The following is a 14,638-nucleotide window of genomic DNA, read 5'->3' on the forward strand; positions in this document are numbered from 1 at the left end:
GTTAATACATAAAACAGCATGCATCCGAATGAGCTGCAGCAGATAATTTTATTATTAATCTTGTGTTCCGTATGATATCTAAAATCTTGTTTCACTAATGTTTTAGCCTCAAATATATAGTTATTGTATTTATATTGTCCACATGAAAAAATGCAGATATGTTTCTTTAATTGATTGCTCAAGTCTACATTAAAGAAGAGATAATGTTTAGTCTAAAGGTAAACAGTGAATGTGCCTTTTAATCTTGGTTTTACATCACATGCATGACCTTGCACACCACATTTTCCAAATTTCATGCAGATGTTGTCATTAGATTTTTGTGAATATTTTTATGAGATTGGGGTTTGGCTTGTCAGCTTAGCAGGCTAAGATCCACCAAACCATACCCAGACCCACTTACACCAATTGCTTTTTTTTTTTCCTCTGGCAAATCCCAGAGAAATATGTTCTTGATGGAAAAATTGTATATTAAAATTGTATATTACTAGTTGTTTTTTCTATTACCAGTGTGATTTTCTTAAAAGTTAAATATTAAACTGTTAAACCTTTTATAACAGTTCAGTGTTGCCTTGTGCCTTTCTCCCATGGAGGCTGTTGTGTGTGTTTGTGTGAATAGAGAGATAAGCTTTAGGTTTTTTTTGTTTTTTTAGAACGCAGAGTAAAGCAGACTGCAAACAAGAGAGGGTCTTCCTTTTCAAGCACTGAGAAAACATAAATAACTGTATCCTTGTATTGATTTCCAGAGGAATCGCTCATCCTTGATGCACGAGTGATTCTCCCTCCTTGCAAGTATCTTTAAGTAAAGCTTCGTCTATCTTTATGATTTGACTCCGTCTCGTGATTTAAGATTTTTCTAACAGCTCTACATTAATTATTCAATCAACACCTTCCATTAAAACACACACACACAATAACCTTAAGCAAAAAGCTTATAGTGGCACAAATAAATACAGGAAAAGCATAAAGGCATTGTTATAACTTTTAATATGGGATACTTGTGTCCATATTTTTATTAAAGCTAAATCTATTTGATTCTTCCTTTCCATTTGAGTAATCAGTGTGTAGCATAATCTAGAAAAAGGGGTTTAAGTGGGATGAATTTACTGTTAGAAAATAATTACTAGCAAATACAAAATAGAATGGATGATCAATCAAATCAGCTTTTCTGCTTCACTCTGAAAGCAGTGCCGTCGTCACGGCGACACACCACTATTTCCTAACTGGGTCAGGAGGACCCGCTTACAGAACAAAAAACAGGAAGTGGTTCAAGTAAAAATTAAAATGCAAAAACATTGCTGTGTTTACCATTTTGTTGTGAACCTGCCATTGCAGAAGAGGTTGAGGGTACCATCCTGCTGCTTCACACTGAAACAGAACTGAGTCCCCCTTAAAGGCAAACCTCTTATCTCCAAAGAGTTGCACGCTTCCTTTTTCTGCAATTGCAAAAAATAAAATAAATAAATACATTATTGTTCACGACTTGAATAAATGCCAAATTTTCCTATTTTTATGTCCATGTACATGTGCAATTATAATTCACATATAGGAGCACAAGTGAAATTATGGGTATTGATAAAATGGCCCATGCACCCAATCCTTATGATCCAAATGGCGAGCCCAAAGGAATTCAAACTCATGTTGTGTAGAGGGGCTGAGCCCGATTAGACCCCATGGGTAGAGGCCCAGTCACCAGGTGATCAAAGCTACAGTTGCTCCTCTGGTGCAGCTTGGAGCACTTCTGATGGGGAAGATATAGTATTTCACTGCAGTAGAATATTTAAGAAGTCATATTTGCTTGAATTCAGTTTGGTTTTGGCCTGGCTCTCACTAACTGTTTGTTCAGCAAATAATCAAGTTGCAATAAAACTACATTCCTACAAACTGAAATCCTTCAAAGTGTTATCTAAAACACGTAGGATATTAAATTATCATAATCTTAAAACTGAATCACGCTTCAAAAGATCTGAATTATTCCTTTAGAAATTTTTGAAGTCTAAATATTAAGATGTGCTCACATCCACTCTATACAATCCACTCTTCTCTTTCCTGATCACTGGCAAAATATGAATTTCAGAGTTCATTGATCGGGACTCTGAGGGTGTTTTCACACCTGATAGTCCGGTAGACTCGGTTTGATTGGGGACCAATATTCATAACATTTTGTTTACATTTTCAGCTGGTGCAGTTCACATTCACACTGCACTGAGTCAATCGAGCCAACTTTTTCCCCCCTCGCCTGTGGTGGTGCTGCACCAAGAACTACTGAAGGAAATGACACAAAAACCTCTGAAGAAGACACTTCTTCTTCTTCTTCTTCTAGAAATAAAAACAAAAACAGAGTGGCGTCAAATTTTTAGCAATTTTAGGATTTCTGTTTTGTCTGTGGCCCATGTGCCAAACAAACATTTTTCAACAATGGACTCAGCACGAGTGGAAGATGAGGCAGAAAACCATGGAGAATGTTGCTTTTCACACAAGGCAGCTGACGGCTCCGTACGAGGTAAAAGAAATGTGCCTTTGTTTGTCCTGCGCTGTAGTCTACTTCTTGGAGCGATCTCCGGTCCGCTTGCATTCACACTGCATTCAAACCGTGCTAGAGTTCACTTCAACTGGACCAAGACCTATGTTTTTAACAGACCAGAGTTTGCTTTTTTTGGTCCGTATCAGAGTTCGATTGCACATTCACACCTCTCCAAACGAACCGGACTTTCTAGGCAAATGGACTAGAGTTTGATTAAAGCGGACTAAACAGGGCTGGTGTGAATGCACCGTGAGTTTCAACTGCCTGATGACTGCAGGACCCTTTTTCCTTCTTCCTCTGCTTACCTGTGTGACAAACCAGCGACTCAAGGCCCAGAGAGATACAATATCTCTGTGAAGTCAATTGTCTGGCTAAATGAAAGGCTGCAAAAGGCAACAGACAGTTCTTATAGGGGGCTGAGATGGGGTAGAGGCAGGGCAGCCGACCTGGAACCAGAAAGCCCCAGGCTCCATCCCCAGAAAATCCCATATGTTGTGGTGTCTCTGAGCAAGACACCCAAACCCTAAATGCTCCCCAGGTGCCCACATAGCTGCCCACTGCGCCACCTGGGTGCATCCCAGGTGTGATGGGTTAAATACAGAGAGCTAATTTAATCATTGTATGGAAACATACAATGATGACAATCTGACTTCCCTCATAGACAGAAAGATAATGGGAGAAGCTTTGATGCTTTATCCAAGTCAATGACTCATAAGTCTGCTATACATTACAGGCTGTCATTTTTCTCCAAGCTGTTTCGTTTGATGGCTAATGTTATGTCATAAATGACATACCAACCTATTTTTAGAGTAAGATGGAGGAAGTTGAGCTTTAAGTTAAACCTCAGCAACAGTAAATAAAGGATGGCTGAGAACAAGCAGCCTCGTAGGCACTCAGATGGACGTCTCAGCTTTGGATGGTCACTGCTGATCAAGACGTTATTAGAGAAAGTGATTCTTGGAAGAGGGTTTTTTAATTTTTTGGGAATCAGTCTGAGGAATCTGGTGGTGGGCTATGTGAAGAAAATTTCCCTTGGCAAATTCTAATTTAAGAGATTTTTCAGCATCCTCAGAGGCCAAACTGCTTCTTCAAGACAGCAGCTATAAAGATATAAAAGTAGAAAACAGTGTGCGCGTGCAATTTATGCTCCCAGTATGAGTGTGTTCCAATGTGTATATCAGTTTTACATCTGCAAGACAAATTACCTCGGGGAGATTCTATCTTTTGTGATTTTTATCAGCCTTCTCCCCCAGCTTCTGCCTTCACTACACCCTGTTTGTAGTCAACAGCAAATGCAAACCACATAGATTTGCTCAAGAAACTCTGTTTATGCACTGCATTTGTGACTGAGTAAGTAAGCAGACACAGCGGCTGGTCATTTTTACATAATCTTCATGCCAGACAATTAAAGCAACGACTTGGATAAAAGTGCACAGAGTACGGCTAAGCATGGCTGTAAATTTGTTGCTCTGCTCCAACTGTATTCGAAGCTGCAGGACACAAATCACAAGCAGAGTTGCTGACGTTTTGCTTGGCGTGCCAGCATGCACAATTAATTTAAAGACTGTGTCAAACCATAGTGATCTTCTGTACCCAGACTGGAGGGCCTGATTCACCATACACTACTATTAATGGCTGCATATGTCAGTGAGGATTTGTGCGACTGATGGCAATGGAGGGGCTCGCCTCAACATACTGGAAGCAGTGGGTCATTGGTTTTGTTTCTTGACACTGTGCAGGAAATGCGCCCATGGTGATTTTTTTTCCTTTTTCTTTTCTGAGCACTCAATTTAAGTGAAGTTACTGCAAATGCTAAAAGGCTAAAAGATAAGAGCACAGATCTAAACAAAAAGTGCAGACTCTGCTGAGTTGCCATTGGACACCCTCCATTGTGTGTCAGCAGCAGAGTCGTCAGTGGGTTGTCTCTTAAAAGTTCAGCTTCTCACAAAAAAATAAATTGTCAATGTCAGAACAAGTTCTTAAATATGTATGGTCAAATGCTAAGGAAAGAGATAAAATAAAATTAAATAATAACCTGACCTGTGACATACACCTGAACACAAAGGTTTAAATTACATACTCTTACAAACTCATCTGTAGTAGTGATTTGAAGATTCACCAATTTGTACCAATATGACATTCACAATGCATGTGCATCCGTACTGTACTCATTGGTCAGTTGATCATTTTGTATTTCATTCAGCCTTTATTTATACAGGTTAGTTCCCATTGAACCTCAATGACTCATTTACAAGAGAGACCTGTTAGACACAGACATACAAAGTAGATGAGAAAAAGAGAACACAAGAGGGTGGAGGAGGTAAAAAAAAAATCATATATCACACCTTTTCTTGGCCGGGGCACAGTGTTACAAAAAAAGACCTTGCAACATCAACAGCAACATACAGTACAATGACATCATAATACATTTATGCATGAGGAATTCAACAAAGGCGGTGAGTTTTCCATGGACACTGCCAGAAAGTTCCATAGTTCAGGTAAGATGGTACAGTGACTATCAGCAGCTCAGTTCTGATAAGGCCCACAGATGTCCTCGGGAGAGGGGGGGAAGGAGGAGGGGAGGAGCAGCAGAGCATCATTATTCACAAAACCTCTGGGAGAAATTTGAGATAGCTGGTCTATTCAAGGCCAAGTGGGGAAGCCAGATTTGATAACAACATTGGTTTTGGGACAGGCAGACTCTGCTTGATTTTTTATGTCTGCCTTCAAAAGTTCTACTGGTATTCTTATACTTCTCACTGGCAAATCCAAACAGCCAGATTTGTGATCATTCTGCCGGGCCGTGCTTGTAGTTTTCCCAAGGTCAAATCCTTCACGCCAACGAGTTCCAGAAGCCGCAAGTGGCCTGCGATTCTCAAAAATTGCATCCAGCTTACGGCTTAGCTTGAAATGCATCTGAGTCTGGGCGCTCGAAGCACAGCACATTCCTTCACACATGGCAGGCAGCTTCAAAAATACCAGATCCGCTGCCGACGTCTTCCAAATTTGTTGATAAGCCAGAAACCTGCTGATTCTAAAAAGCAGAAATCCTGCTATCATAAATCCAATTATATATGTGCCTTATACGACTGCAACGGACAGTACAGAGAGACACACCATCTTCTACTGGCCCCAGGAATCCATGGTGTATCCCGAAATAAATGTCCCTTCAGGGCATGAGGGCTCTCCTTCACCCTGTCTTCTCGTCAATGACAGAAGACAGGAGAAAGGAGTTGAAGCAACAGCCTGCTTGATAAAGGGGAGATGAGGAAGGTGAAGAGTGCAGGGGTTGATCAAATCAATCCCCCACACCAGAAGTTGGTGGAACTGCCTCTTTAGACACCAGGATTCGGACAGAGAAAATGACTACCACGAAAAACCAATGCACCACACCTAATGATATTCACAAAGTTACTGAGAAGTTAGACTAACCTAGCAACAGGCTGTGGCTGTCGGGATTAAACGTATTTAAAGAAGTCAGGATGAAATAACAGCTGTAAGGGATGAATTTTGTCCTGTCTTAGTTAAACACTGATTCAATGACTTTTAGATACAATATGCAGAGTCTGTTCAGAAAAGTCAATTTTTATAAAAAAGAAGAAAAAGTTTAAACATTAACTTTGATTCACATTAGATATTTGTCTTCATATTTCTCCTCCTACATGTCACGTCGTTAGTGCAGCTACAGTGTGCACTCTCAAGACATCATTACCTGCAGTGTACCCTCATTGCGGACTACATTTAGCAAAAGGGCCTTCTCCTACCTTGCTCCTGAAACACCTTGAAAAAATATCTGAAGTTGTCGACTCTGACCTCTGTAAGGGATTTTAAACAGTCCTGGTGACTCAGTGAGACTAACTTGTAGAAATAAAGGTTGAATGAAGAAAAAATCAGTAGAGCAAGTGTGCATTGATGCAGTTTAGAGAGAATGAAATATATACTATTCTTTATGTCGATGTATTGATCAAATTTGATTATTTTAATTAATAAAAGACCTTAAGCCAATTTATTTTTACAGGAATTCACCCACTGTTTGAATGTAATGTAAAGGTAAAGCTGAGAAGCTGAAACTGTGTTGATTCTTCTGTAGCTTATATAAAGAATGAATTACTCTGTACATCTTTTCTTTTGGTGCCATTTATGGAGCAATACTGTATTATTTTCTCAATAGCATCACCTATTGTTCGAGAGGAAAACTTCAGCATCAAAAAGTGACTGAGAAATGTGAAAATTATGTGCAGTATTTTGATGAGAAATGTTTGCAGTATTTTTTTAATTGCAATATTCATCCATTTAGCTATTCTCCTGCCTATCTTAGGTGGAGTCATGGAGGCAGCAGGTTTTGTTTCCCAGGGGTTCCATTGAGATGAACCCACCCAGGAGGAGTCCTAATCAGAATCCCAGACTACTTCAGCTGACCTCTTTTGATGTGGAAGAGCAACACTTGGCTATATATGTATATGTCTATTTTGGAGTTATAGCCCCCCATGGAGAAAACACCACCAGCCGCCACTGCATACAAGGCCAACTCCACCACACAGGCCCTGATAGTGACTTGCGAAAGTATTCGGCCCGCTTGAACTTTTCAACCTTTTGCCACATTTCAGGCTTCAAACATAAAGATATAAAATTTTATTTTTTTGTGAAGAATCAACAACAATTGGGGCACAATCGTGAAGTGGAATGAAATGTATTGGACGTGTCAAACTTTTTTAACAAATAAAAAACTGAAAAGTGGGACGTGCAATATTATTCGGCCCCTTTTACTTTCAGTGCAGCAAACTCACTCCAGAAGTTCAGTGAGGATCTATGAATGATCCAAAGTTGTCCCAAATGACTGATGATGATAAATAGAATCCACCTGTGTGTAATCAAGTCTCCGTATAAATGCACCTGCTCTGTGAGTCTCAGGGTTCTGTTCAAAGCGCAGAGAGCATCATGAAGACCAAGAAACACACCAGGCAGGTCCGAGATACTGTTGTGGAGAAGTTTAAAGCCGGATTTGGATACAAAAAGATTTCCCAAGCTTTAAACATCCCAAGGAGCACTGTGCAAGCAATCATATTGAAATGGAAGGAGTATCAGACCACTGCAAATCTTCCAAGACCCGGCCGTCCCTCTAAACTTTCATCTCGAACATGGAAAAGACTGATCAGACATGCAGCCAAGAGGCCCATGATCACTCTGGATGAACTGCAGAGATCTACAGCTGAGGTGGGAGAGTCTGTCCATAGGACAACAATCAGTCGTACACTGCACAAATCTGGCCTTTGTGGAAGAGTGGCAAGAAGAAAGCCATTTCTCAAAGATATCCATAAAAAGTGTTGTTTAAAGTTTGCCACAAGCACCTGGGAGACACACCAAACATGTGGAAGAAGGTGCTCTGGTCAGATGAAACCAAAATCCAACTGTTTGGCCACAATGCAAAACGATATGTTTGGCGTAAAAGCAACACAGGTCATCACCCTGAACGCACCGTCCCCACTGTCAGACCTGGTGGTGGCAGCATCATGGTTTGGGCCTTCTTTTCATCAGCAGGGACAGGGAAGATGGTCAGAATTGATGGGAAGATGGATGGGGCCAAATACAGGACCATTCTGGAAGAAAACCTGTTCGAGTCTGCAAGAGACCTGAGACTGGGATGGAGATTTATCTTCCAACAAGACAATGATCCAAAACATAAAGACAAATCTACAATGGAATGGTTCACAAATAAACGTATCCAGGTGTTGGAATGGCCAAGTCAAAGTCCAGACCTGAATCCAATCGAGAATCTGTGGAAAGAGCTGAAGACTGCTGTTCACAAACCCTCTCCATCCAACCTCACTGACCTCGAGCTGTTTTGCAGGAAGAATGGACAAGAATTTCAGTGTCTCCATGTGTAAAACTGATAGAGACATACCCCAAGAGACTTGCAGCTGGAATTGCAGCAAAAGGCGGCGCTACAAAGTATTAACGCAAGGGGGACGAATAATATTGCATGCCCCACTTTTCAGTTTTTTATTTGTTAAAAAAGTATGACACATCCAATAAATTTCATTCCACTTCACGATTGTGTCCCACTTGTCGTTGATTCTTCAAAAAAAATTAACAATTTATATATTTATGTTTGAAGCCTGAAATGTGGCAAAAGGTTGAAAAGTTCAAGGGGGCCGAATACTTTCACAAGGCACTGTAACTCAGAAACTTTACTATGATGGACCGGGGCGGCGTATCTTCTGGTGGACAAGGCCCCAGTGATCGATGTGCTCAGTCAATATGGAGGTTAGCTAAATCGTCTGAGAGCTTTAATCCATAACGGAGGAGATTCTCTATGAATGCTGCCACTGTAGCGCATTTGGTCTCAACCCCCTCTGGAACTCTGTAAATCAGTTTGTTTTCACGTCTGGATCGACTCTCTAGCTCCATTAGCTTATCTTCTAGCTTAAGGTGACCAGATTTCTGAAGTGAAATCTGGGGACATTTCCGGCTCAGAGACCAAAAACAATGATATTGTATCAAGATGAAATTAAAAACAGGGACGGTTACTGTTTCATTTATTTTTACATATTTATTCATGTTTAAACAATAAAAATCAAATATAACAGCAGGAATGTGTCTCTCCACACTGTTAACATTTCCAAAGAGTAATAAAATGAATAAAGTAACAATAGTAGTAATAGAATAGAGTACTAAAACTGGGGAGAGGGTCAGGGGTATATACTAGTATGTGAGCATGCATACATAGTGAGTGAACGAGAACATGTATGTACTTACATAGGTGTGTATAAGTACACAGTGTATGGTTACGTAGCTGATGTGTACTTATATTGTTTGTATGTGTGAGGTGAAGGTCAGGTAGTCCACTGACATGAGCTCATCTCTGGTTCTGCGAGGCCTCCTCTGTCTGAAGAGTCATGGTGGACATGGAGGTCTGGAATAGACGAAGAGCAGAAAAGGTTACGCACAAAACTGAAAGAGCACAGATAATAGTAATGAGAAATACTTATAACATGATAAATGAGACACAATTCAATAATAGAATTATATACCTATTATTTTATTTTTATTTGTTCTTCCACTTGTTTCATCGTCACTCAAACAACTGCCTCTTCACACTGCTGCAGTTAGAGAAGTACATGAACCTGACGCTCAGCTCAGAGGAAGAACTTCTGTCCTCTCAACTCGAACCAGCCGAAACATCTCACCAAGTATACAGACACTCTGTCATCACTCAGTACGTTACCAATCAAACCACTTCATCAGTTCATCACTTGAACTTTAATTGTAAATATTTGACATCATAAACATGTGACAGATAAACTTGAACATTAACTGAAGAGCAACAATCTGAAGAGCCGACCAGGACATAGGAATGGAAACTCTGCTGGTAATTTCTCAGTAAAATGACACTTCCTCTTCTTTGAAAGAGCCGTCTTGTCATTCAGACTCGACTTGCTTTTTTCCTTTTTTTCTTTGCAACACTCATCTGCTCTTTTACTTCTCTTTGCTTTAGTCTTCTTTCTATCCATCATTTTTTTCTTCTCTCTTTAACTCTTTTTTCTATTAGTCTATTTCCCTCCTCTCTCTCCTCTTCTATAAGTCTTCCACGTCTCTAAAACAGAGACATAATATAATCACAATCCCCTACAAAAATATTAGAAATATAACATACTGAAAATTTACTATTTAAGAAAATAAGATTTTTGTTTCAGATACCCTTTAGAAGTTGATAAGTTTTAGATGAGAAACTGGGGTTATCCTAGTGTAATCTTATTATAACTATTAACATAATTTTTAATTATTTAGAGCTTGTCATAGCACAGAAACAGCACTGGTGAAAGTTACTAATTATATTCTCACGGCCTCTGAGAATGGACAGGTGTCTACACTGGTCCTTAGACCTCAATGCTGCATTTCATACAGTTGATCATAATATTTTATTACACAATAAGTTTGAAAGTCTATGTTCACAAATCAATTTAGTTTAGTTTGTTTATATATCTCCAAGTCATAACAGAAGTCATCTCAGGACACTGAACAGAAAGATTCATATATAAAAGTAAGTTAACACTATTTATCTGAGGAGCCAGCAGATTTTAATTTTAATGCAAAACAACTCATAATTAGCTCTGAAAATATAAACTAAAGGTCACCAATCAATTCTAAAACATCTTCCTTTGGATGAACCCTTGGCGCATGCACCAAGTCTAAACCAGCTTAGCTGAGCCTGAAGACAGTTCATCATCCTGTTACGATTTCTCCCTCTCTCTCACTCGAGCTGCAGTTACTCCCTGTGTTCTCTTCTTGCCGATCTTGCAGATCTTGTTGATCTGTTTGTTAATAAAGCTTGGTTTGGGACGGTCCTCGCCTTTAGTAAAACTAAACACATCTCAGCCCTATTTTTTTTACCTGGACACAGCTGACAACACTGAAACATTTCCTACTGCGAACAAAACGTTTATCACGGCAACGATTATCCCAGTTCAAACTAAATAAATCTGTTCATACATACCATCACTTGATAACTCCCCGTGTTGACAAACTCATGCTGCACTTCTTCTTCTTCTGTTTTAAAGGTGGCGCGTGCGGCTCTTCTTCTTCTCTGTTGGCTGTAACGTCATCGCTGCAACGCCGGCGCGACCAGCTGCTACAGTAACAGCGGTTGTTGCGCGCAACTGCACCCGCGCACCATGCAACTTTTTTTCTCGTTCATAAAACGCTCAAATTGGGGACTTTTTCTGGGACAGCTTTAGCCGGGGACAGGTCATCCAAAACAGGGACTGTCCCCGAAAATCGGGGACGTCTGGTCACCCCATTCTAGCTGTATGTTCAGCTTCAACATGTCGGTCAGAACCTCTTCTGTGTTTTGAATTCTGTCCTTTAGCTTCGCAATGTGCTCTTCCGCTTCACTCAGTCTGTTATTTACCTTCGCGATTTCTTCTTTTAACGATTCTAATTGTTCTTTGTTTTCTTTTCAAAATCCCCTGAACTCTTGCAGGATCAATTCCAGGTCGTCCATTGCTGTAGTGCTCTTGATTTTAGCTTCTCCACTATTTGTTAGCTTTAGCTTCCCGATCTCAGCAGTTCCCTCCTGCCTCGTTGTCCGACGGGGAAGTCGAAACAGATATCCAAACGTCTAACCCCCTTCTCCTTGCCACGTTAAACTTGTATTAATTTCTCCATTGCTCTGGAGTTTACATAAAGTTCCTCGGGTTCTGTCGCGAGCTCCCTTATCACGCAGTCATTGTCCAGCTGTTCCAACTGGAAGTTGTCCTTCTACCAATATGCCCACTGTCCCTCCTCTGGACATGTTCAAACCATCTCAGTCTGGCCTCTCTTAACTTAATCTCCCAGCTGTTCAACCTGTGCTGTACCTCTGATGATCTCATGCCTAATCGTATCCATCCATGTCTCTCCTAAGGAGAACCTCAACATCTTCATTTCTGCAACTTCTAGTTCTTTCTCCAGTATTTTTGACAATGCCACTGTCTCCAGACCATACAACATAGCTGGTCTCCCCACTGTGTTGTAAACTTTTCCTTTGACCTTTGCTGACACCCTTTTGTCACAAATCACTCCTGAAACTTTTCTCCATCCAGACCTTCCTGCATGGACTTTTTTCCTTACCTCTTTACCACACTACCCATTTTCCTGAACAGTGGACCCCAAGTACTTGAAGTCCTGCACCTTTGTGAACTCTGCTCCTTGTAGCCTCACTGTTCCACCGGCCTCCCTCTCATTCACACACATGTACTCTGTCTTACTGCAACTCTTCTTTCAAGTGTATACCTCCACTTCTCCACGTTCTCTTCCACCTGTTCCCTGTTCTCACCACAGATCACAATGCCATCTGCAAACATCATAGTCCACAGGGATTCCTGCCTGACCTCATCTGTTAGTTTGTTCTTCACCAGAGCAAACAAGAAGGGGCTCAGAGCTGATTCTTGCTGTAATCCCACCTCCACCTTGAAGCTATCTGTCACTCCTACAGAACATCTCACCACTGTCCTGCTGTCCTCATACATGTCCTGTACCAGTCTAACATATTTTTCTGCCACTCCAGATTTCCTCATGCAATCCCACACCTCCTCCCTCGGCACCCTGTCAAATGCTTTTTCTAAATCCACAAAGACACAATGGAGTATGCTGGACCATTAAGATGGCTCTGACCACCACCAAATGCAGTTGAGATACAGACTTCTCAAAAGTTCAACACACAACCCTTACCAAAAATAAAATCATACAAAGACAAATGTACGCACCTTGTACAAATAGTTTAGCGGTTCTGATGTCAATGAGCTGGAGATCACAAGTCACTTGTCCTTGGTTGTTCCTCTCTGTGCTGTTCAGGACTAAGACCCAGCAGTGTCTGTTTGAGTTTGAACATTTCTCGGCAGTGATGTTTGGGTTGATGGAGGGCAGGACACCCCTCTCCTTGGAGATAGTTAGCACCGCTCTACCATTCAACAGCCACAACATTACAGTCCATAGAGAGCTGGAGGTGCTGCAGGAGAATCTGGCCTCGTCTCCTCGCACAACCGTCAGACTTAAAGGTGCCAACTCCATTTGAGTTCCACTTGCTGGAAACATACAATACAGGTTAGCATTTAAAGTCATATAAAACACTAGAGGGTGCACTGATCACACAATCTTATGACCTTGTGATTCACTGGAGTAATGTCAGTCATTACCAAACAGTCAAACATCTGTACAAGGTGTTTTGACTAAATAGCATCAGAGTAAGGGCTGCCTATGTAAAAAAAAGGTCAAAAATAGTAATAAAATGTGCGTATTATAAAAATAATATATTAGCATGTATATAAAACGTAAAAATGCCAGAAAGCTGTGTGTGCTACAGATGTTGGTGACAGAAGAGAAAATGGAAAACATGTCAGAGTCTAACAGTTTGTTTCTTATTTACCTCAATGTGAGCCGAGTGTAGCAGTTTGTTTCTTATTTACCTCAATGTGAGCCGACCAGAACTGAAGCTAATAATGTAACCGTTTAAAAGTTGTGTATAAAGATGATGTAGCTGCTGTTATTGAACTGGCTAGTAGATAGTAGCTCCTGTGGCAGATGTTGCTATGCTGTACAGGCTGAATCAAGCTACAACTTGATACAAATTATTAAATAGTACAAGCTGCTGTTGCCTCTGGCAACATTTCATTATACACTCTGTATGAATTCTGAAAATGTACTTTCTAATTTTAGGTATAGCTTAGACACTGATCACTGCAATTAGATACAATTAGCAGAGCCTACATACACACAATTTACATGTTAAAACAGTTTCAAATTCATAAACTAGTTGAAGTCATAATTGTTCAACTAGCTAAAATGTCTTGAAATCATTGGAAGGCAGTCATTAGTTATTGACTAACTTCAGGCCTAGTTTAGATCATACAAATTTCATTAAGTATATTTTCCTTCAATAACATATAGCTGTTTTACATAACTGTTGTATGAAATTAACATGAATTATGACTTATATTGTTATTGTAAAGATTATAATTATTTGTGACACAGATCCAGTTGGCAGCTGCCGGCTGTGAGCAGTTGCCTGTTTTGGACGCCATCTTAGTTTCTTTATGATGTCACAAATGTAAACAATGGGCGGGATGGGCAGTGCACACTTTAATGATATATATAACTCTATGGGCTAACAAACATAAACTTGTTAATATGCATTTTAATCTATGTGAAAAACATTGAAATACCTTCAAGTTTCAGGTACAACTGTAACTTCTGAAAGGTAGATGAAAACATCACTTGTCTGAATCAACCACGGATTAGCTTGTTAGCTGAAGCTAACATACGGTAAAGCTGAAACATGGGTGGGACTGCTAGTTTTTTTCTCTTTTGGCAGCAAAATTTGCCTGCCAGTATATTTAAACATCACATGCCATTACTGTAAATGTATGTTCAGTCCATTTGAATTTTACAGTGTGACAAAATAAAACTTTTTAGTCATTCACTATGTTTACATGGACATAAGTAATCGGAGTAAACGGCCATTCGGAATACCGAATGAATGAAAGAATAAAGAATTAATTTGTAATCCGAATGAGAGGGGTGGTTTATGCCGATTTGTAATCTGAACGGTGCGCATGTAAACTCTTAATCTGATCATTTTAT

At 40.1% G+C, this 14,638-nt stretch overlaps 1 protein-coding gene across 1 annotated transcript in view; it reads right to left on the bottom strand.

Moving 5' to 3' along the window:
• The window catches only part of igsf5b (immunoglobulin superfamily, member 5b), a 43,046-nt gene that overhangs the window by 26,437 nt on the left and 1,971 nt on the right, over positions 1-14,638 (bottom strand). The window contains exons 2-3 of the mRNA XM_037677780.1: positions 12,766-13,083; positions 1,306-1,433 (exon numbers count right to left, since the gene is read on the bottom strand). Coding sequence (XP_037533708.1) covers positions 1,306-1,433; positions 12,766-13,083 — 446 coding nt within the window. The remainder of the gene's footprint in view (positions 1-1,305; positions 1,434-12,765; positions 13,084-14,638) is intronic.

This window comes from Nematolebias whitei, chromosome 6 (assembly GCF_014905685.2).
Source record: "Nematolebias whitei isolate Nwh7 chromosome 6, NemWhi1, whole genome shotgun sequence".
NCBI classification, from domain to species: Eukaryota; Metazoa; Chordata; class Actinopteri; order Cyprinodontiformes; family Rivulidae; genus Nematolebias; species Nematolebias whitei.